Source organism: Buteo buteo, chromosome 2, assembly GCF_964188355.1.
Source record: "Buteo buteo chromosome 2, bButBut1.hap1.1, whole genome shotgun sequence".
Classification (NCBI taxonomy): domain Eukaryota; kingdom Metazoa; phylum Chordata; class Aves; order Accipitriformes; family Accipitridae; genus Buteo; species Buteo buteo.
In genome coordinates this window covers 1,131,753-1,155,372 of record NC_134172.1, presented here as the reverse complement: position 1 = coordinate 1,155,372, position 23,620 = coordinate 1,131,753, and the positions used below count along the sequence as shown (strand labels likewise).

Here is a 23,620-nt window from a genome sequence, read left to right as displayed (position 1 = left end):
TCCAGTAAAACCAGAAAAGACACGGGGCAATCTGTGACAGTTACCATTATTGCTCTAGTCCATGGGGAAATGCTTATTTTTGTACCTCAGTCAGGATCTGGTCTCAAAGGCTGCTGGCCTTAAGCAACTGTGTGGTGGCTCTGCCAGGTCAGCACATTGGACCAGCAAGGGAAGAGCCCAGTCTGGCAGCTGAGTGCCTGTAGACAATGAGCTTCTCTCAGAAATGACAGCTAGCTACCTCGGAGGAGAAGCCAACGGTGTTACTTGTTCAGAAACTGGCACCACAAGGATGTCAGCTACTAATGAGGCTTTGAATGGTGGGTAAAGCAATAAATTGCCACCAAATTAGAGAACAAAAGCCTCGAGTCCTGATGCACATCACTAAACAGGCTGATTACACACAATTCATTGCAGCAACTCTGGACACTGTCACCCTGGGTGGGGAGCATGTGAGGTCTTGGATAAAAAAAAAAAGTAAATCAAGACTGGATGGGTCACTTTTTGAAGGAGATCTTGAAAGACGACCTCTGATGGCATGAGCAGTAATATTCATTCAAGGTGCGATACTCTTCCAGTAAATCATTAGTAGACCGGTATCATAATGTAGTCATGGGCACTAGCAGGGTACTAGGAATATTCAGGTGCAAGCTACTCTTCACAACAAGAAAATACCATTTTTAGGCACATCAAAGTATGTTAGCTTTTGGCAATTTGAAGAATCGCATCCTACCTTAGACTAGATTTGGATTCAAATAAACTCTGTACTTTTATCAAGTGTTGTAGGCAAAGTACCTTTAGCTTCACAACACAATTATCCTCAAACAAAACATTCACTAGTCTACAAAAAACCAGGCTAGGCTTGCCTCATGTAAAATGCTAAGTAGTCTCTTTAAATTATTTCCTTCTTTTGCATTTTATCTGTTGAATGCTAGTAACTAAGACTCTTGTGTTTGGAAAGCTTTGCAGCTTTATAGAGACAGCAGGAATTGCAACAGACTTGCTGACCTCTTGCAGCTCTGTTTAAGGTTAAAACAGGCCCATTCCTTTTGGTGTTGCTGGAAACTGTCATAATTATTTCAGTATAGGTTTGACAATTAGTCCTAGATCTTTTGTTTCTCTCAGTTTTAGAAGGGATAGAATATTTTTCATGGCAGGTAAAATTTCATCCAAGGCTGTCATTACCAAAATGAAGCTAGAGGCATGAAGTTAAAGAAAGGCAATTTTCTTTCTTACTTCCAAGGCTTGCAGGAAGCTGTACAACAGCAAAGCAGCTTATTGAGGCAGGAATTTGGGGTTGGTCGTTTTCCCTTATACTCCCAGTTGATGGCAAGTGCTTGCACCCCATAATCCACCCCTTACAAACCAGAGACAATGTGCTTATACCTCAGTAAACACAGTTTTTCCTAATCTGTTTCTCAAGTCTGCATAATAAGTGCTATGATGTGAAAACACCTGTTTTAAAGAAGACAACATTATTAAAGATAAAAGGCTCATATGAGAAGGTTTCAAAGCATCAAGGATAAAGGCAGGTAAAACTCAGTGTTTTTCTAAAAGGCTGTGGTGAGTACAGGGAGAAGGGAAAGGAGCTGCAGTCATGGTGGACCCATCCGCTATGAAAGCACAACTTTAAATTTAATATCTGTTATTAAGCATCCATGAAAAAGGATATAAATTAAATTTAAAAGTGGTTGAACTAAAAATGGAGCTGTAGTTGTGATTTAAAAACAGTGGGAGTGCTGAAATAGTGCAGTTAAAAACCATTGTGCACATTTGTGCTTACACAAAGAAAGGAAGGTTTCAACAAGCACTGCAGAGCAGAGAGGGAGGAGGAGAAGGGCTGATCGGCCGACAGCACAGCTACCCTTTGGTTTCTTCTACACGCAAAGTCCAAGGATGTAAAGCAAGAGCTCTGTAAAATGCTGAAGATTTTAGAAGTGTAATGGCAGGTAGAAAAGTACACTGGTCTTGTATCAGTGGCAGCCCCAGTGTTAGGAGACAGTCTAGGCTTCTAGGAGGAGAAAATAGAAGAGAGGAAAAGAAGTAGGAGAGGGAAACGGGATGGGGAAAGGGGCAAAAAAGCGCAAGTCATTAGTAAACATGAACATTCAGGTAGCACACTGCACAACAAGCAATATTTCATTTAGTGCAGCCAGGAGATTTGCCAAAAGCCAGATTAAAGACACATGGAATTTTGCTTTTAGAAGTGTCTGAAAATATATCACTAGTCATGCTATGGCATGACATTGTGCCACATGCAAAAATTAGCTGTGATAAATCAAGATTAGTGACAAATTGTTATCAAAGGAGCAGCAGCTCAGGATGCTGCTTAAAAGCACAATTTGCACTGAAAACAGTGACAAAGTATTTCTGTGACCCAATCTCAGATGATAGAACGACAAGCAGGCTGGTTGGAGAGAAAGTCCAGCTAGGGAAAGTATGAACACCGAATAGCGATACTTCCCTAGGTTACTTCTCATCTTCCAGCAAGATAATGAACAGGATCTTGGAACAAGAGGTATCCAGATTAAACTATATGATCATCCTCGATAGATTTCTTTTCAGAAATTTGTCTCTTTTAACATATGTAATTCCTTTGAACTCTAGGCAAATATCCTGCAATAAGGAGTTGCAAAAGTTACACTGTTTAAAAATTACGCTTTTTTCTTTTAAACCTGCTGTTAGACTTTTACTAAACACCCTCTAACCTTTGCGTGATGAAAGTCAGCAGTTAGTTCCCTAACTCAATACCTGCATGCTATGAGTGATTATAAGCTATTAACAGTTTCCCCACACCCTTGCTGATTCACTTGAATTGCACCAGATGTGCACAGCTTTCCTCCAAACGCTGCACCAACTGCTCTTCTATTTATCCTTATAAGGAAGAACAGATTTAATAGAGCGAGTTTCAGTCTATGTGCTGAGTACCAAAGCCAGAGCTCCCAGTCTGTAGCTCTCAAATTCTCAAAAAAACAAAACTCCACAAACCAAATAACCCATTGCCACATACAGCTCAGCACTGCCAAGAACTGCACCCTTCAGAGAAACTGCCAGTCTCTTGCTTTCAGGGGAAGCAAATGGGTGCAGAGGGTTCGCAGCCTCACGGCCACAGGTTTGGACCCTCAAGTCAACAGCCAACGTAAAGTCAACTGTTCACATTTTTCCTTTACATTCTGAAATACTGTGCTATATGCATCCCTGAATCAATGGTTTAAATACATCACTGTTATAATAAAAATAATTAAACAGTTAATATAGGGTTTTGGCCCCGAGCTACATTAGTTTGGGATTTATGCCATCTACTACATTAATGGCATTTCAGAGTGGGGATCCGGTCAGGAGGCAGCACAGGCTGCCAAACCAGCACTAAGATTTCAGACCTGACTATTTCTAACCTCTGCATACACATACACCAGATGTCTGTAGATAATGTTGCATGCAATAAAACATTTTGATAGGTGAAAAAAATGTGCTGCAATGCTTCCTGTGATCTAGAGTGGAGAGATAACCAGACATTTGTATTTTTCAAATATCTTAACTACATCTTTCCCCAATACTTTCCCTGAAGTCTGTTTCAGAATCCAACTCAAGCACAGCTCGCCTTTTAAAAGCTCTCTCTGTAGCTCTTACACTGCTTTTTGTGGCAAAAAGCTGGTTTCCTTGAGCATCGCTTTCCTTAGTCCTCTCAGCTACTCTCCCACCTCTGCACTGGGCCCACACTGCACATCCAGAAGAATCATTTCAGCTTTAAAAAAAGACAGATTAGGGAATAGATCCAGCTGAAAACAAATAAGCGAGCCAAAAACTGAAGGTGGCTTAGGGCCAGGGACAAAAGGTTTTAGGCAGCACCACCTATTAAATGTAGAACCAGGCACTACTGAAGTCTGTCACCTGGTCTGGAACAACTTGTCTGTATTTCTGCAGAGCACCAGCTGCTCTTCAACTTCGGAAAAAACCTCCATTATCTTACTGAAAATTAACATTTCTCCCTTACTCTCGAATGTATAAGCATAGATATTTCAAGTATTCCATAGAGAAGGGGGTAGGGGGAGAGAGTCGGTGAAGTAGTTGTGTTGTATGTATCTTCTATTATTCTGGAAAACCTAATTAACTTGATGCCTATGACTCTTCATCCTTTGACATGCTGTTTCTACCACTTTGATGTCACTTTTAGACAGCCTTTAACGAGAAAAAAAAAAATCCAACTCTACCCCACAAAGATGGAACATATTAATAAATTAAAAAGCTTCAGACACATAAAAGTATCTTTGATCAAAGTTGTTAGCATTTAGTGTGAAGAGTTAAACCTCCAGAAAGCTATTATTAAGTAAATAATAAGAGATTTTTTAAACACAATTCAGAAGTTCAATAAAAAAACCTCCATGTATTTAATCAGTCATACCCAGAGTATCATAAATCTGATTTTATTTCTATCTCCTTTAAGGTATATGTATTAAAAAAAAAAAGAGAGAGACAAAGTATCCTTAGGAAGTTTCAGAAGTTATCTTAAATTCAGTTTTATACTAAGTTATAAAATATGCACAGCTTCCTTTTGACCAGATTTACAATGGGAAGTTAAGTACAAAGATCAATTTTTATATTCTCATGCTCAATAAGAACATAAAACTTGCTCACACTCTAATGACAATTACAGCAAAAGAGGTGTTTTAATTCATCCCTGTCTCCCACTCCCATACATTCATCGTTATCTCCTGGATTTTTTTTTTTCCTTGGGGTCACGCCTACAGACTAGTAGGGATGCTAATGCTGGGAACATCCGAACAATCTTAGCAATGATCTGTAGTGCTAAAGCTGAAGCTGGAGATCATGAAAAAGGGAGACCAAATAAATAGCTCTTACCAATGCCAGGACAACAATTGACTTTTGAATATTTTATCCTAAAGAAAATAGAGGTGCTACTGTACGGCCTGTCAAAGTCCGCACCCTCCTCACCACAAAAGGAAACAAACCACTGGCTTATGCACCCAGTCGCAGCATTGGTACTGCTCATCCTAAACAGTTCAGCTGGAATTTGGTAGGAAATCCAATTCATAGTAAGAAAGTCTCATAGAAGGGAACTGGTATTTATCATGTGACTGCTAATGGAAAGATCAATTATTTTCCAGATTCCTCAGAAGTTTGAAATATTGGTCCACTTAAGTCATGACAAATTCCTTGCAGACAAAGCTATCCTAACACTGTTTGAAAAAAGGTTCAAGACCACCTCAATTTCAGCTTTGAGATTGCTAAAGTAAATATTAGGAGATATTTACAGAAGGGTAGTTTGGACTGGAAGTAGAAGCTGCAGAATAAACAAAGCAGTGTAATTTCAGTAGCAGCTAAGAATTAGTGAATGAAAAAACTGCATCAGAGGATGGTGTACTCAGAGAAGAAACATCACTGTCGGTCCATAGGGAACAGGAGAAGTCATTCTCACAGGTTAGAGTAGAGTTCAGCTATGAATATTATGGCATCACTGGAAAGCCATTTAGGTATCAGTGCCCTAGATCTTGCCTTCCCAACACTGACCATGGATAAAGTATACAATGTCTTCAGAAAAAGGCTTTATGCAAATAAGCAATTTCAAACCCAAACGATAATGCATTTCTCTTTTGTTTCAAATTCTTTGAAAATATCATTTAAAAAAACCAAAAACAACCCTCCATGGAGAAATACGACTCAAAAAGATGATGCATTTTGTCACAATGAGGTTTTACTGGTCCAATAATAAATAAAGAAGTTGATGTGTTTCCTTCAGACATTAAGCACATACCTGCGCGGTGATCTTCTATTCCATGGTCACCATTTTCTACAACTGTTGGCCCAGAAGCTGAAGTATCTACAAGAAATCAAAGGAAATGTGAGCATTGGATGAAGTTAATCTTAATTCAAAACTTAAAAACAATGTTGTAAAGACAACACTAGTGTTATCAAACACAGATAAGGTGTTCCCCCCCCCCCCCCCGAATTATTTTTTAAATAAGGTACCCACATGGCACTGAGCCTGTGCAACTTAAAACCCAAAAGGAAGAGCTTTTCAATCACATAAAATCTAGCCCCATGAAGAAGACTCAACACAACTAGAAACTGCTTTATCTATTCATACCATCACTTCAAACTAAGCGTTCCTAAGGGCCAGCACTAGACCACTGCGACTCTGGATTTCCTTCAAGCAAATAATGCTTAGCCAAGCTGATATAAAGTTTGACGGGCTTGGTGGATGTGATGCAAGAGCAGCTGATGCTGTTGACCTTGACTTTAATAAGGCTTTTAACACCATCTCCCATAACATCCTCATAGACAAACTGACAAAGCATAGGTCAGATAACAGCACAGTGAGGTGGATGGAAAACTGGCTGAACAAGTGTGTAAGGTTTTTAAAATGCTGCTTGGAAACCATCTTTGGGAATAATTAAGGAATTTAATAAACATAATATTTCTTTAAAAAAAAAGCATACTTCTAGTACTCAAACAGTTCTTCCTAATCATCAAAATATGCTGGTGAAATTCTATATTCACCCCATAATCTCTACACTGGGCTGCTGAGGGTCAATAACTATAATCGCTTTGGCAAACTGCTTGAGAAATTTTATTTATTTTCAATTACTGCCTTTGAGATCAGACTATGGTCCTTACAAAAGCAGTTGGATTGTGCTGGTATTAATATTGGTGCAGGTTGCCAGCACCACAATATTTCTGTAGGCAACCACCACCATGACAGGTGAATATTACAAGGCCATTTACCTAAGTTGAAGATATCAACCTTGCACCAAGTCTTAAAATATTTTCTAATATCTTCTTAAATAAACTCTGCTTAATTTCTAAGAATTTGTCCCATTTTCCAGTTGCGAAATAGTGAAGACAAGTCACTGCAAGAACAATACTTGAGTAGTATTAGTTAAGCATAACAAGCAACACAAGCTCTAACAGCAGTTGAGCTCCTCAGGCCTTCAGTTCTGCTTATTCTGAAGAAACACTCGGGGCAATGGGTTAATCCTATAATAAAATAAAATAAAATAAAATCACTCCCAAAGAGACACACATTCAGTTACCCGAGCTGCTGCTGTCCCTTCCCTGAGCTCAAGCAGTATTAAAACAAAGCTACGTTACCAGTGTACTTTAGACACAGCGCTTTAGGGCTTAATCCAACCCTCAGTAAAGCAAAAGAAAAGTCTTTCCAGTTACTTCAGTGGCTCATCCTGGTGTTTTACAAAAATTCAACATGAACTTGCCAGACAGCTTATAGAAAAACATACACCTACATCCTCTTCAAGTAGCTGAAAATACTACAGGAATCCCTGGACCTGTTTCTTAGCAGTTAAACACACCAGCTCCTCCTGCTGTCAGTCTTTACAAGGTCTGGTATTTACTGTAATAGCAGAACTATCTTAACTAGTAACTGGGAGAACTGCTGCCAGTCACTGAGTTTACTGATCAGTTCAAGCAAGGAGAAATCAGGGTCACAGGATGGTTTATACAACACTGCTTCACAGTTGCCAAAACGTACGCTGGGTATCTCATGGAATAGCAGGGTCTTACAATGAGATCTCCGAGGAATTACACAGTGGAGCTACACAGGTCCTGCTGAACCTTCCCATTAACAGCAAGGAAGCTTTTGCTTCACCAAAGTGCAAGAGCTCTAAGTTTTCTTAAGTCCTTCTCAAATGGGCATCATAACACTGGTTTAACGAAGGTAGCTGATGATGCCACTGTAACAAAGGCTTTGCAAGTCTTCTCTAGTCTTCACTCATGCTCAATGTGTCAAAGAAATCTTTCAGTGGTGGGGAAAATACTCAGCAACCCCCACTACCACGACCCACAAACTCGCTCACATTTCTTCAGTATTTAAACTGTAATTGAAAACTTTAGTGCAAGTTCTGTTTTAAATTGGACAAAATGATCACATAATTGCTTTCGGTTTCATCTGAACCTGATCATTACACCTTCCATAGTCAATACAGCTGTTGAAACGTTTCATAGTCTGGTCTTGATGCTACTGTCATTATTTATGTGCTAAAAACAGGACTCAACTTGATCACAAATATGGCTAAACACTACAGATTTGGTCTGCAAGTCTGTGTGCATACTTTGAGCACTTGCTTCAGGTTGCAAAACATGTTCATCTGTAAGACTGGTTTGGTAGCACTTGGAACGAGCAGTTTGTGTGCACTTGAGGTCAGCTTTGCACTGCATATAGTCCACTCAGTGACACTTCTGGTAATTCAGTGCATTTCACCATTCAGAAAATAAGTACTTCATCTGTACAAAGTTTCATTTAGAGATGGATCTCCTAAAGTACCAAGTGATCCAAGCCAACTGTCTTCTATCAAAAAGAAAAGCCAGAACACTCCACCCTCCCCTACCAAGGGCTCTGCAAACTTAAAACAAGACAAAAAAAACCCTACCAAAACATCAGTCAAGCCTATCAAACTCTATGGTAGATGAAAACAAGGACAGCTCAAAGCCAGCTGCGTTTCTGGCTTAACCTTCTATAGAGCTTACAGGGCTCTCAACTCTGTGCAGCTTCTAGACTACAAAGCACAAATAGATTCCTTCAGAGAAGCTTCATCTTATTCAGCCCCCTATGCTGACTTATTGGAACAACAACAAAAAAATCCTACATTTGCTTCAACAGCACAGGAATTAGGGCAAAAGAATAGGTTAAAGCCATTGCAACATTCCTCTCCCTCACAACACGCAGAGCAGTAACCCCAGTAGTTGCTTTCCTTTGTGTGCACCCTGCTCGCTGCAGAAGGTTGCTTCTCTGCCATCAAAGCCACAAGGGGGGAGGGACTCCAGTTACCCAAACCACAGAGGAACCTGCAAGCAGGTCTGATATAGGCAACAGTTTTTAACTTTCTCAAAAAGCTCTGCAAATACACAGGGATAAGCAGGACACTGTTGCACATGCATCATGCAGTGCAGTCAAGCCAGGGTCTCTCCAAATCACTTAACCAGATGAAATCTAAAGAAGATTTTAGACTCAACAGTGAGTTTCCAAACAAGCAGAAGAATCAGAAATGCCATGTCTTTCCTTCTGCACTTCTTGGGCAGGATGAAAACCAGGTAAAATGGTTTCCTTTACAGTTTTAGCTTTTTTGGAAGACAAGCTCCCAGAAAATCAGATCAAATCAAACTCCTCTACCCAGCATTAGTAGTTTTTGTTTTCATGTCTCTGAAGGTCAGCTCCTTTGGAGCAAATTTAACTCATTTTAGTTAGCTAGAGCGCAGTGTGAAAGTACCCAACAATTTCTCAGGGCCAGGTCTCCTCCCCTCATATTCTAAATTGCATGAAAACAAAAACATGTCAAGATGTTGTAACTACATAATCCTCATCAGAATCACAAGATAGTATTTGCATCTGGCTAGTGGATCAAAGGATTGTTTTTATATAAACAAATTTAAGGCAGCATTTGCTAAACCGATAATCTCAAGCAAATGGACAGTGCCAATATAAAAAACGCTAATCTCCAGCAGTGACTTGGCATAGTGCACATGGGAGCATAACCACAACTGAGCACATTTCCACCATCAGACCCACAGCCTGCTTGCTCTGTAGTAGGCATGGGATACCAGAGGGCAAAAAAAGAAAAAAAGAGCTCTCGGCAGGCCTGGGTGGCATGGCTAGGTTGTGGATGAGAGTCATTTTGCATGTTTTATCATCCTATCACACATTTGTATGCGCAGACTTGAACACAACTTTGTCAGAAAGCTTAGACCAAAAAAAAAAAAAAGAAAAAAAAAGAAATCATGAGTGGGAACAAAAAAAGCTGATAAACAGAGAGCCATACAGTCAAAACTAGCTGGTAACTCTTAACAAGTAGCTTAAGCTATTTCAACTCATATGTTTAAATATTCTGTCTCAAAATGGCTTCTCAATAGCAGTCAAGCACATCATCTCCCAGAGTCACAAAAAAAAAAAACCACCTTAGAATTTTGCTTGCCCTTTGGCATTCCAGTATGACATAAACACTTGGTTTGGATTCTCAAGCTTCAGTCTCTAACCATGAGAATTAAAGAGAATTTGAATTTAAATGGAAGCCAAGGCTTGCTTGGTTTTGTATTTCTGGGATGCCAGAGCTTTCAGAAGCACACACATACTGTCAGATGGCACTAACAGAAATTCAGCTGCACAGACAGGTCTGGCATCCAAGAGCAGGAAAAGGAGACCTGCCATACTAATTTCCCCTAAGATCCCCCATCCCACCTTCACACCTCTCCTTCTGAAATAGGAAGCTGAAGCTTGAAGGTTTAATCACCTTGTCTGATCGCTGGCTGCCTGTGTAGGGATTGAATCCAAGATAACTGGATGTTAGAGAACCCCAAGTGAAGTTCGTTAATTGAGCACAAATATTACCCGAGTGATGCTAAATCAGTGTAAAGCAACTGAGCTAGAAAAAGATTAATTTTGCTTTGTGAACTGTAACAACTAGATTAATTTCACCACTTTAGTTCATAAAACATGGAAAAACTTTCAAGAACACTTTGGCTTATCAAGACAATACTTAAGGCATTCCTTCTTTAAGAAAATAGACTTATATTATGTAGTTAAGCAACTCAACACAAGATCCAGGCAGCTTTACAATACAATCTGCACTTTAAACAAAAAGCACCAAAAAAACCCTTCACACTGAAATATGCTCCCGACATACTACTGGTACAAGGTCCTAATGCTGAAATGAACCTGCAGTTTCTGCAGCTGGGCCATGAGGTGCTGGGAAAGCTGCTGAAATCTGGGGCAGAGCATACAAAACACACAGAGCTTAGGAGTGCACCTTTGGTATCACCTGCATGTCTCTGAACTATTTGTAATGTTTATATCACAAGTGTCTGGCAGATCTGAGAGTGCACTCAGATCATGCTCGATACTTGTTTTTGTACAAAAAGACAATATGGGGATTTACACTAATCAGAAGTTTTAACAACTTTGAGGCAGTAATGGGGATGGACAGACATTGAGAGGGAGAGGGTGTTTAATGTATCATATGAGATAAGAATACAAGTATCTTAACATCACTTGCTGACTTTTTTTAATCTCTCTGAAACTTTGGGGTATATGGAACATTCTCCATCTTCACTTTCATACGTGACAAAGCGTTTAAACTTTCTTTTCAAAAGCAAAACCTGCTGCCTTCTGCAAGAAGCACGCTTACTCCTAGTACAAAAAGGGAGGTAGAAGGAAAGGGAAATGTTGTGGTTTGGCCTTGGGTTTCAGGCTCTGGAGCTGTGTTTTGTTTCCATAGCAGGGGAGGATGGTCTGCTCTGCTGTGCAGCAGTGTCTGTCCAGCAGCATCACACAGCACCAGCAGAGCCATCTCGTGGCAACATGTGTGCCTGAAAAAAGCCCCAAAGCCACTGTCCATTGCAAATTAAAAGAACTTCATCACTTACATCGTGCTCAGGATTTGTTTCCCTATTAAAAAATTGTATACAAAGTTAAGACTCATCACCAAGTTTGTGAACAGAGTGAATGCAAGAACGGAAGGCATGCATTTACTGTGTACAAGGCCACAACAGTTATGCCACAGACCTAGCTTTGTACACAATTCCTCAACGATAACACAATCAAACATTTCAGAAACAATACTGATCCTCACTTGAGCTAAAACATTTCACAGGAGCACTGCTGCCTGCTGCAAGCTATTAAAGCACAGTACTTTCCTTTCAGCTGGAACTTGCTCCCACCCAAACATCTCTTCCTTTGCACTTCAGGATGCATATACCTTACTTCACGTGAGCACCCTAATAAAAACTGCTGCTACAGCCTCCATGACTTTAATTGGAAGCTCCACAGTACCTTCTAAACTCCTTGGAGCCTTGGAAATTACAAGGAAAGCTAGCTGCAAACTGGGTAGCATGCACCCAAAGCGATCCTTCAGCGTTATGTAAAGCCCACAATGTCATAAGAGGATTACCCCAGAATTTGCCAAATTATGATGTCCAGCCAGGTGCTAGAAAGAGTAAAACCCTTTCTTCTTAAGCTATGCCTTTCCAATGATATTTTAAAATAAGTTAACTATTATTAGAGCTTTATTCTAGGACAAATTTGTAGGTGACCATACAACTACTCATCACATCTCCATCTCTCTGTATTCACACGGTTCACCCAGGTCCATGATGGAGGCCCATCTGATGATTACACTTGTCTAGTCTGGCTCCTGGGTTTAGAAAAAAGTGAAAGAATACCCTTGAGCAGAGATAGAATAGCTAGAGCCTGACAGGACACATGATTAAACCTCTTCTGACCCGGGAAAGGCAATCTCAGTAGCAGAGACCATGCTGTCTGAACACATTCATGCCTTTTAACATAAATAAATTAACAAGTGGGGGCTGAAAAGCCTGATCCATGAAAGCTACTCTTCTCCCTCAGGAAAATAAAGCTATTTCCAGTCATATTTGGAGCCAGGGATATAGAACTCTTGTTGCCTTTCATGTAGCAGTATCCCTTCCCCAAATACTCAAAGAACTGCACTAGAACACCTAACACCCCTGTTAGGATCTTGTAATACCTCATCCAGGCTCATTTATTCTATAGCCTCAAATAAAAGCAAGTACATTAAGCTTTACTATATTTTTTTAAACAGTTGTAAACAATGAATAAATCTCATGGAAGCAACAGGTATCCTTATCACTTCAGGGAAAAACAGATTAGACAAATCAAGACATAACCGGATGAAATCCTAGAACTGGCCTGTAGTAAATTGAGACTGTTTTAAACTGCAGAGCTTGATAGCCCTTCCTCTTGTGATACAAGGTGAGAAAGCTGAAAAACATTATCTTATCCACTCAGGGCAAGCAAGCTCTCCAATTTCTTCAGTTAGGGTCTTGTTTTCATCTTGCCAAAGATTTAGATAATGCTCATAACTGTTCTCCAGCTATCCCAAAAAAGGGAAAAACAAACTTCCAAGAACAAGAAATTGCATCCCTCCCCTTGCCATGTAGGAGGGAAACAAGTTCTGCTCAAGCAGACAAACAACTGGTTGTACAGCCAGGGAAGGCACTGGGGAGGGGAAGGGGTGTTAGAAAAGCCAAGAGATGCAGATGAAGAGAAGAGTCTGGCCCAAAAGGTAACCTGGGTTAGCACTCTGGTATCTCTGCCTCAGTTCTGCATACAGGAACTGGCAGTTTTCTCACAGGGCAGTTCAGTAAGTTTTAATTATTGAGCAAACCCAAAAGGCCTCATTACACCTGCTTCAAGAATCTGAAGTTATTTGAAATAGTGAGTTATGATGGTAGTGTTCAAGGGATACATGTCTGGGAAGACAACTTACAGAACTTGCATTTTAAAACATTATATAACGATTTTAACACAGAAATTCTGGTGCCGACATGTTTTAGAATTTGTAACTTCTAGAGCAAAGCATTATTTTAAAACATTCTTAAATCATATGCAAAAGTGTTAACAAGCTTTCATGTTTCTCTGTTACTCCTACTTCTGCGATGCTAAAATATAAAACACCTTCTATTAGAGGTACTGTAATTGAATACAGTAATACACACCTGTATTGACCAAAGCTCAAAGTTTTATAATGTCTTTGCCTACTTCCATCCCTCCTACTTGTTTGTTACCATTTAATGAACTACCTTAGTATGGAAAATTCAAAGTTACACTTTTTGTATTACAAGGCACCTGATACACTTCTAAACAATGCAAATAAGCGCCTTAGTCCAGAAATCCCCATTGTGTAATTCCCCATTCTGTAGTCCTGGAGGTCCTGTTTATTCTGATGAGTGATCGCTATAGTTCTTCCACACATCCCACTTTCATCAACACTGATGAGCATCAGGATTAAGGCAAAAAAACCCCAACTTTCTTCTCAAAGCAGTCACCAGGTTACCTGTCTAGAAGCAAATGCTTTCTTCTTTTACACAGCATAGATCAAGGCATAATAATAATAATAATAATCAAGACACTACGCATCCCAGGTGGCTAGCCTCACTTGGCTAGGGGCAGCAGGGGCAGAACACCACACAGGCAAAGATACAAAGAATATAAATTACTTACTGAGAAAGAAACCTATGACCCCCAAATCTCACTGTTTTCCTTTTTACTCAGCTAGGGAAGAAAGTATCTGTTTAAACCTCTCCTTTTTCTAAGCACTTTCTGATAAAGCTATTAACACTAATAAATATCAACCGGGCTAGTAAATGTTCATAACCAGCAGAGACAGCACCACATTTTACTATATATGCACATAACCAGCATATACATGCAGCAAGAAATCAAAATAAATAGACCCTTGGATCAGTGGAGAAACAAAGCTTTAGCTAATAAACATTTGAGTCTGAAGATCCCAAAAGTGTGGACCTTATGAAGATGCCATTCTGTAGACGTCACCAGCAACAGCAAGTCACCGATCTTTACACCTTGGATTTGCTGTTACCCAGAGTGGTGGTTATCTTGCACAGTTGTAGTATTTTGACATGGAACGCACTGTATATGTAAGCGTAGCAGTCACACACTTTGGACAGTGCTTTCTCTGAGAAGCCCAAGGCAGTGCGCAAAGTATTAACATAAATAATAGCATCTTCTGTGAACTAGTAATGATAGCTTATTTTACAGGCTGAAGAACTGAACAGGAGAAGGTAAAAAACCAAGAAACAGGATTTGATCTCAATCTTTGCTTTTAAAATAAATTGTTCAGACTAAAACCAGCAACATATAAAAGTCCTGTTTTAGCAGGCCTAGCAATATTACAATAAGCAAAAGTGTTCTCTGAGGCTTAAGTGATGCAGCTTTTTGGTCTTGTGCTTTAGACACTTACGTTCCACCTGAACACCATCTGCATGGGGTTTGCTTTTTGGTTCCTGGCTCCCAGCTTTTGCATCATCATCATCATCATCCAGCAGAGGAACATAGTCTGTTTTATCTACCGTTTCTCCAACCACATCATCAAATTTCTCTGCTTCCAGAGTGGCAATGAAGTCCCTTTTCACTTCTTCCTCAATCTCGGGAGTTGGCTCTGTCAGAGCATCCGCAAGACTGAGGTTGTGATCCAAGTCAGCCATGCTTTAGCACCTTTGCAACCTGAAAAGTGATGTGGGGAAGAAGAAAAAGAAAGTAACATTTTAATAAGAGACCTTTTAAGTTTGCACAGAGTTTGATGTTGACAACTGTGTGCCTCCTGTGCCATAACACAAGAAGAAACATTTGCTTTAGCACTCAATTAATTCCCAGATGTTTACAAAAACCCCACACCAGTACAGAAACAAACAGCTGGATCATCTAAATCAGGTTTTACTGCATGAACGTTACATTTCATGTGATATTTTATCAGTATTTAAAAAAAAAAAAACAACAAAAAAACACACCCCAAACCAGTACATGGCCAGCATAAACATAGTCTTATACACTGATTTCTGCCTTGCCCCAGATCTGTGAGTTAATTACATACCCTCAGGAACAGAAAGACAAATGACGCAAGGGAATTTAGTTCTTGGGTTGGACTCCACCCAGCCTCCCCTATGGAGATTAGGATTTTACATAATCTCTGATGTATACTTCAGTGATGCTTTTGATCCCTTTGATAGGGTCCTGTAGCATGTTTATGTCCTCAGCAAACCTTGCTAATACCAACAAACCCACTCTAGCTCTGGGATTTGTGCTGGAAGGTGAAGTTTTAATAATGCTTACACGAAAAAAGATAGTAAAGTACACACGTACACATTATATATAAAGCTATAAATTGGAAGTGAAGTGGAAAGAATCACCATTTATCTTTTCCTCTGTGATTTGTATCTCAGCATTCAATTTAACTTCCTGGCACTAAACAGAAAATGTACCTGAACTGATTCATCTCTTTTGCAGCTAAAGCTTTCAGGTTGGCATAACAAATACACCCATAAACAATTTTTTTTTTCCACATTTCATCCTTTTGAAGTTATTATTAGGAACAACAGCCAACAAATACTGACGTGAATTTGTAGAAAGCTGTCTAAGGGAGCAAAACCCACCACTTCTGATTGACAGAAGGCGCATTCCTGAAACTTTCTTTCAGAGCAGTGTTAGTCCATGTTCTGTATGCATGACACTATCAAAACAGCAAAGATATCAAAAGCTCTAGTCATACATTTTAGCCATTTGCAGAAATTGTCTGGTACAAACTGTAAAAACCAAAACCATAAAGGGCCATTAGTATCTAAATTAGCATACTTACTACTCCTACTAGGGTAGCTCAGCTTCCTTTAGTTTTGGTCTATGTTTGGATGCAAAAAGGATTTTGATGCTGATCTGTATTACACTCGCTATTAGATGCACGATCTGTGCAGAGACTCTCCCTGTTAGTGAAAGATTTACTCCACCTTAGGAGTCCAGCAAGCCAATGCAGCGGTGCCTGGTTGAGAATTAGTAGAGGACAAGGACATGGAAGCAATAAGTTCAGAGTTCCAACAACAAATTCATCCAAACAAGAGGATACGAAGGAGCTTAGGTAAAGTGAGTTATCATTTTCCGACCAATCCTCATTATATTAGACAAGAACCACCAAGCTACATTAGAAGAAAATCAGAAACAGAGCTGAAGATACAGAACTGCATACGTAAAGAGGCACAGACACTCACAAAAAAACACAATGGGCATCTGTATGTGTTGGTTAATGAAGGCCTGACCCAAGTGGCCACTGCGCAGAAGTCCAGGGTCACTGACTTACATGGTGACTGCAGAACATAGATCCTCTTGTTCCTAAAAAACAAAGGCTCCTACTCCTTGAACTACAGGAAATTCTTCGTCAGCAGTATATGGCCACTGACACATACCTACAGGCTCAAGCCTGTGTAAGGCAATTTTTCACATTCTTTATAAACAATGGTATCACACTGATATATTGTTGTTTATGTAATTGCATGCAAGTATATTATGGAAACTAATTCAGTTAAATCTATGCTTTTTTTCTTTAACAATAAAAGGTCAGATTTCAAGCTAGATCAGACTTCAAGCATCAACTACAGTTTTTGTTGGTTTAAAGGCCCTGAAGAATTACCACTTAATGGAAATCTAAAGGTGAAAGGTTTGGAGCTCTTAACCCTTTGTGCAGGGTCACAGTTAAATGAATTATGGTTATTAAAAAAAGCCATCTTTATATTTAAGTAAAAGAGCCTTGATAAAAAAAGTTTCTTTCAGATAGGAGCTCTTGACTATTTTCAAGACACACCATCGTACAGATCTGCGCACAACTGACCACATTACCCTTTACTGAGTTTCAACCAGGGAAGTAAGTCACTTCTAGAAGTTTTATCTTTGCATAGGCCAGTCTCTTCGAAGAAAGAAATGGGACTCTTAAATGACCATCATTTCAACCATGTCCTCCCTTGCTTTCAACTTGAAAGTGAAATGATGGCTTTTAGGTCAGTCAATCACCAAAAAAAAAAAAAAAAAAAAAAAAAAAATTTTCGAGCTATGAACATTTCATCTTTTTCTTCTGAAAATTTCATTTAGCATAAGGAAGAAAAACAATATTTAAAATTTTCAACAAGCTGCTTCACAATGCTACTAGAAAATGCAAGAATCAAGAGCACTGTCAGAAAATAGCTAGAGAACATACAATAACTAGAGGAATAAACAAGCAAAGGCTAGAGTGAACACACCAGACGCTGAAAGAAAAATCCGACTCCTGCTGTTCGCAGCAGGCATGCCAGGTTGGGCTGAATCAGACTTTGCAGATGTCACAAGTCCTTCATGTTCGTAGTATCGTATTTGGTTCTGCACCAACGCCAGCACAGCAAGGTTTACCCATCAGGAACCTGAAACTTTATGTAAATGGCATTTGGGAAAACCTCTCTTTTTAACCTCACTCCAAATGCTCACTAGCAGTAGATTACAGTCCATAAACTGAACTATCAGCTCACAATTCTCACACATTTGCTTCAGATTAAGCATTCCTGCTATTTTAGTTTCAGGAACATGAGTGGCCTTTTAGGACCATTTCCTCTTGACAGCTTAATTTAGGGTCTGTCCAAATAGCAAGTCATTGCCATCCTCCCACTCTAATGGAACCTATTACCCGACTACTTTATAGAGAGGCCCTTTAACATTTAGCATCCCCTCCTCTCCATGATCCAAACCCAGTAACCATCTACAGCCAACACCAGACAGCACAGAAACATGTATGGCCATAATCATTGGTTTGTAGTCAGAGCAAGCTTATAAGCAGCATTTAGATGGCCCAGAAACTATTTAGTCCTCGTTCCACTAAGATATTCAGTCACCTTTTCTCTAGACTTAAACAACTGTACTTCAACTAATGGAGCAAATGCCTCCGGAGCCCCGGTGGCAGCGGGACCTGCCATGTGAGTGGGGTTAGGGAAACAGTTAGGAATTCTTAAATACAAATCAAGGCTAATCCCACTCAGATCATCCTCCAACATATGAATATTCTACCACAAGCAACTGATGGATTCACATCGTGCTTTTTTTTCTCCACATTAGTGTGGTAGCACTTTATGAAATAGCTGCCATAAAATAGCATTGATAATGTCTCTATTTCAGACCTACATAGGAACTAGGACACTAAAGCAATCTAGTTTCTGAGGAAAAATAATAATGAGGTTATGCAGACTTATCAGCAGGACATTTCCTTGTCTATATTTAACTTAATAGGGAATGCAGAAACTATGTATATATAAAAAAATAAATCAGTGTAACTAATAAAAGCCATTTTGCATTTTTGTAGCAAATACAGAACTGGTATCTCAGGCACGTAAAAGCGCCTGACAAATAACCGGCTGCCCCAACCCAAAGCACCACAGTGGCTATGGGAAGCCTTCAACAGCCCAGGTAGGATCAAAGGACAGCCAGAACATCACTAGAATTGGACTAGAAACAATTTCTCTTCTTTCTATCTCTGTGTTAGAGCAGCCAAACTACACCAGTTCCCAGACTCCCAGTTTGAACTAGGGCTTATAGAGTTAACCAAGACAGAAGGAAAATAAGTACATTGCACAGATTCTGCCCAAGGGTAGGAAGCAAATCCTGAAGCATATTCATGTGTTGACCAGCTTAGCAAGACAGATGCTTCCTATACCATTTTCATTCATATGGAACAAAGTTAGCTACATATAGGAAGCATTCAAGACTCTTCATCAAGATGTACCTTAATACACTGTGTGTTACATAGCTATGCAAATCAGATATTAACAGAGTACAAGGACTATGAATTCTGACGTTAACTTTTAAGATGAAAGGGCAAAACTGAGGAATGAGCAAGGTTTCAGAAGGCAGCAGTTTAAAAATTTATTAAATAATTCTTCAGCTGTGAGACAGCTGATGAGGTCCTCTTGTTTGTTAAATAGCAGAGGGAATAACAGCAGTAATGGTGTACCACCAACCTGCATGACTCAAGATTTCTATCTCTGGAAGAGCCTCAGAGGACAGTCAAGTCTTCCCTGAAGAACACCAAGTTGAGCAAGTATTTTGCTCAGAGGAAAGGTGTGGAAAGGAGCAGACCATAGCATTACCAGTCCCACAGTGACAGCTGTACTACAGACAAGGAAAAGAGTTTCCCTGTAACTAGACATTCCTCACTCCGTTCCAGGAAATCTTCAAATTATTCTACAGCAAATAAATCATATTCACTTAATTCACTTAATTCACTTTTTTTTTAAAGAATTGTTTAGACTTCTTCATGTTCCAGTAACAGCTGATCTGTTATACCCAGTATTTGCCCCATCTGTTCCTTTTTATGCTCAGAATCTTTGTGTACCCAGTGAGTAACCTGTTCATTTTGAGAAATAAACTCCATTTTCTTCTTGGCTAATCTGAAAGATACAGAAGAATTATTTTAATCTCTTACCCATATCACAGACCCCCACCCTGGCGTCTTGTTCCAAAGAGCTCCTACTATTTAACCAATTCACTTAGTCTCTCCCTTTCAAAATGAGCTCCTTTCTGGGTGTTCCCATCATCTTATTTGATGTTTGACCACATCCACAAGGCTGACGTTTGCTACATATGCAGAACTTGTGCTCTGCGAACGAATTTAGAGAGTCACAGACTCGCAACATCCCAGAGATCACAAAGAAGTTAGACTAGCACTTCCTTGCAGAAGTTTTACTTTAAGTGACCTAGTGGAATAACTTTCAAGAAACACCATCTCATCCAGCCACCCTCTGAAAGTAGAAGCAGTACAAACAACTCTTACTTGCATAAACCACTGCCTCTAGCTTCCCATCTAGGGAAGAGTGGAATTTATTTCCTGAACTTTGTATTTCCATTTTGTAGCTTCCTTAACTGCACTGCTGTGTACATGCCTCTGGGCATGCACAGGCTTTGAATTTAAAGTTATGATCCGTCTGACCCAGTTTTTGTGCATCTCGTCTGAAGATGGAGAAAGGGGAGAGCAGGCAAGTGGGGGCAGGGGATGCTGCCCACAAAAAAAAAAAAAAGAGAGATAATTGAAAACCTGTAAACTGTTTAAAGAGAATCATACTTGGCACAAGACGTTGACTTACTTCCCTCAGATTTTTGGCAGAGGCAATAGATGATTTTTCCCGGAGAAGCACATACACAACAGGTACCAGCCTCTGCCAGTTATGCAAGGCAGAGCGCTTGCTCCTGCCAGCCCCACAGTGACACAGCACTTCCACCCGCTCCAGAGAGTCCTGCAAGGCTGCTGGTCTCCTAAAGTGGATACACATATCTATCCTGTACCAACTGAGCTGTACTCAGCCTCTGTTCTTTCACTTAACACCAATTTTGATAGTTAGTGGCTGTATTCCTACTAGTATTAACTACATATTCTCCTCTACCAAAATAAAGTTTGAGCAACCTTTATGCCAAAGGGGTAAGAGAAATCTATTCACAAAAGTAGCACATCTAAGAGGAATAAGAAACGAAGCAACATTTCCTCACTTTTGTTTGTTTGTTTAAAGGAGACACTCTGATACACAGATTTATGAGAAGCATATATATTATTTCATCAGATCCACTTGCTCCTTTAAAATTAGCTCCTAACTACATACAGAACAAAATCCCCAACTGGAAGAAACAGGGACAGCTCAGTCATAATTCCCATTTCTCTTGTCATAAGTCAGCTTGCTTTTCTTAGATGAGGCTCTCATGAGCACTTAGCAGTGGCCGTTGAGGCATAAGATAACAGGACAGCAGGGAGCAGATATATGCTAAGTCATCTTCCTTCACAGTATCCTGAAGGGAGTCCTCCATGAAAAGGATGTCTGCATCTATCATTTAAAAAGAAAAGACACCTCAATGAATCAAGCTGATGATGTTTCTTACATTCCATGGCTGGGCACAACAAATCTATGACCTAATTTAATTTTTTATGATTTTTTTTTTTTTTTTTGTACAGTCTGAACCAGTGGGGTTTTTTTGGTTGCGGGTTTTTTTTGTTTGTTTTTTTGGTTTTTTTAAGTTAAACACAGTAAGATCTCTGCTTTGTTTTTGTTCCGAGTCACAAGAAATCACTCAAATTACTAGAAGCGTCTTCTCAGATGTAGTGACATGCAGGTCAAGTGATCTTTATTAAAGTCTCTCCAGCAACGCTTACAAATTCATGTTCAACTCACTTGCTAGAAAAACCAATGCAACATCCTCAAAATGGGTGTCCTGAATTACAGGTTTATATTCAGGAATTAGTTCCCCAAAAATGCAGTGATGTACAGCTACCATCTCACTAGCAGAGGGAAGGCTGTCCAGTCTAGATACTCAAGACCTGCTAGACAAGCATAAGTACCTGATATTGCATACATCATCACAGCACTAGTTAAGTAGAAGGCTATAGATATTTACATAGCAAAAAATCAAACAATGATTTTAAACTTTGAGTAGTTGTTTAAATCAGAGTGCAGTCAGCAGCTTTCTCAACTTCTGTGAGCTAAAGCAAACAGCAGAGAGCAGTTTTCAGCTCCAGTTTGCCACACCACTCGTGCTGCCAACCTCTGTGTCACACTAAGGGTCTGCTTACATAAGGCATCACATAAAATATCTTATTACTAATTTCAAATGCATGTTTGGGCTTCCAGCAACATCAGGATTTCAGTAAGAGTCATGTCATACAAAACCACATTCTCCTTCAGACAATACATAAATACAGCAAAAGAGTTTCCAACTTTTATTTATACAGCTTAAGTAATTACCTCCCTCCTTTATGAAGGGCAAAAGGAGTGTCAAGTATAGAGAAGGTAGATTTGGGGCATTGGTGGTTTTACACCTGGATTGCTACAACAAACAAAGCACTTGTAGAGTTGTTTCCCTTCTCAGAACAAGTTCTCCAACAGCTTTCTGGCTAATTTTAAGTATATAGAATACATTAAATAAGTCCCAGAACCTCCAAGCTCCTATAGATAAGTTAAAAAGTGCACAACTGAAGTGAAGGCAAAGAAGTTCCTATTATTGCCTCCACAGAGAAACACAAGGACAATGTATTTATTTCCACTCAGGACTACCAAGCCGCCGTACATGCTATCCATCATGCAGGCAGGGTGGTGACAGACACAAGGGTACTGCAAAGGATTTGGGATATGGCAAGGTGTCCCTAAGAAGTCTGGGCTTTTATACAGAAGTCAGTGCCACTGAACCACATAACTGATAACCATAAAATAGCTCCAAAGGCTTGATGCAAATCTCAGTTCACTTCCACAATCAGTTTATGGCCACACAGGAGATAATAAACATAATGTTTTAACTTCTCACTTTAGATGGGTTTGACAAAGTTGTGATTCAGCTTGTCAACAGAATTTCAAAGCCAAGGCAGAGCTTCAGCCACTATTGCTTCCTCATAACACAGTTTGCTCAGAGTCATTTCCTCTTCCATGTCTGATATCTCACTACTTCCACTTACCAGGTCACTAATCACCTTTCCCTCAGCTTTTGATTCAGGCTGCTATTCTCACTTGAGGTTTTTTTTCCTGTAGCAAAAAGCCTACAACATGAAAGAGGTTAAATGAGCTCCAAGTGACACTACACACGCACTGAAACGATCCTGGAGATTCTCAAGCTGTCTGTAGCCTGATCAGTCGTGAGTAACTGAACTTGCACATTAGGCACGCAAGGAGCCAAGACTGATCCAAGCAGAAAATTAAATGAGTGCTCCAAGCATTGCTGGTCTTTCACTTGAGAGAGGACAGTTGGAGTAAACACGTGAGCAGGCATGAATATGAGCAAAAAGATTAGATTCAGGTAAAGTCTTGGGTGGAACACACACATATATGTACTTTGGATGAGGAAAAAAGCCTAAGTCAAAAAAGGAAACAAGCCTAAGAAAGTGGAAGGGGACAGGCAAAAGAGGAAAATGAACACAAGAGCCACAAGACACTGAGCAGAAGCTTGACCATGGTAGACTTGTTAGAACTGTATTGCGAACTGGAAAGTTGACTAAGATGTGAAAACTGCACATTGATCTACATACGGATATGAGGAAACCCAGCAGTTATATTCCAGGTGGGTTCATGAATTTTTCCAGGCAGCAGCCACAAAGACAAGCTGAGAAGCAGTTATGGTCTCAGCTGGGACCGATACTATGGAATTGGGAAAATCTGAAGCAATTGAAGAGACTCTGCAGAAGATGCTCAGGATGGCTGCAGGCAGGGGGGCTGCAAGCACTGCAGGTGGTGAGCACAGCCTGCATGCCAACTGTGCTTCGTTAATGCTATTAGTCATTCACTTTCATGG

General features: G+C 39.8%; 1 protein-coding gene across 12 annotated transcripts in view; it reads right to left on the bottom strand.

Moving 5' to 3' along the window:
* The window catches only part of MAP4 (microtubule associated protein 4), a 164,217-nt gene that overhangs the window by 95,933 nt on the left and 44,664 nt on the right, over nucleotides 1–23,620 (bottom strand). For all 12 annotated transcript variants that reach the window (XM_075042566.1, XM_075042574.1, XM_075042520.1 and 9 more), the window contains 2 exons: nucleotides 14,763–15,025; nucleotides 5,771–5,836 (listed from right to left, as the gene is read on the bottom strand). In XM_075042566.1, coding sequence (XP_074898667.1) covers nucleotides 5,771–5,836; nucleotides 14,763–15,006 — 310 coding nt within the window. In that variant the 5' untranslated portion in view covers nucleotides 15,007–15,025. The remainder of the gene's footprint in view (nucleotides 1–5,770; nucleotides 5,837–14,762; nucleotides 15,026–23,620) is intronic.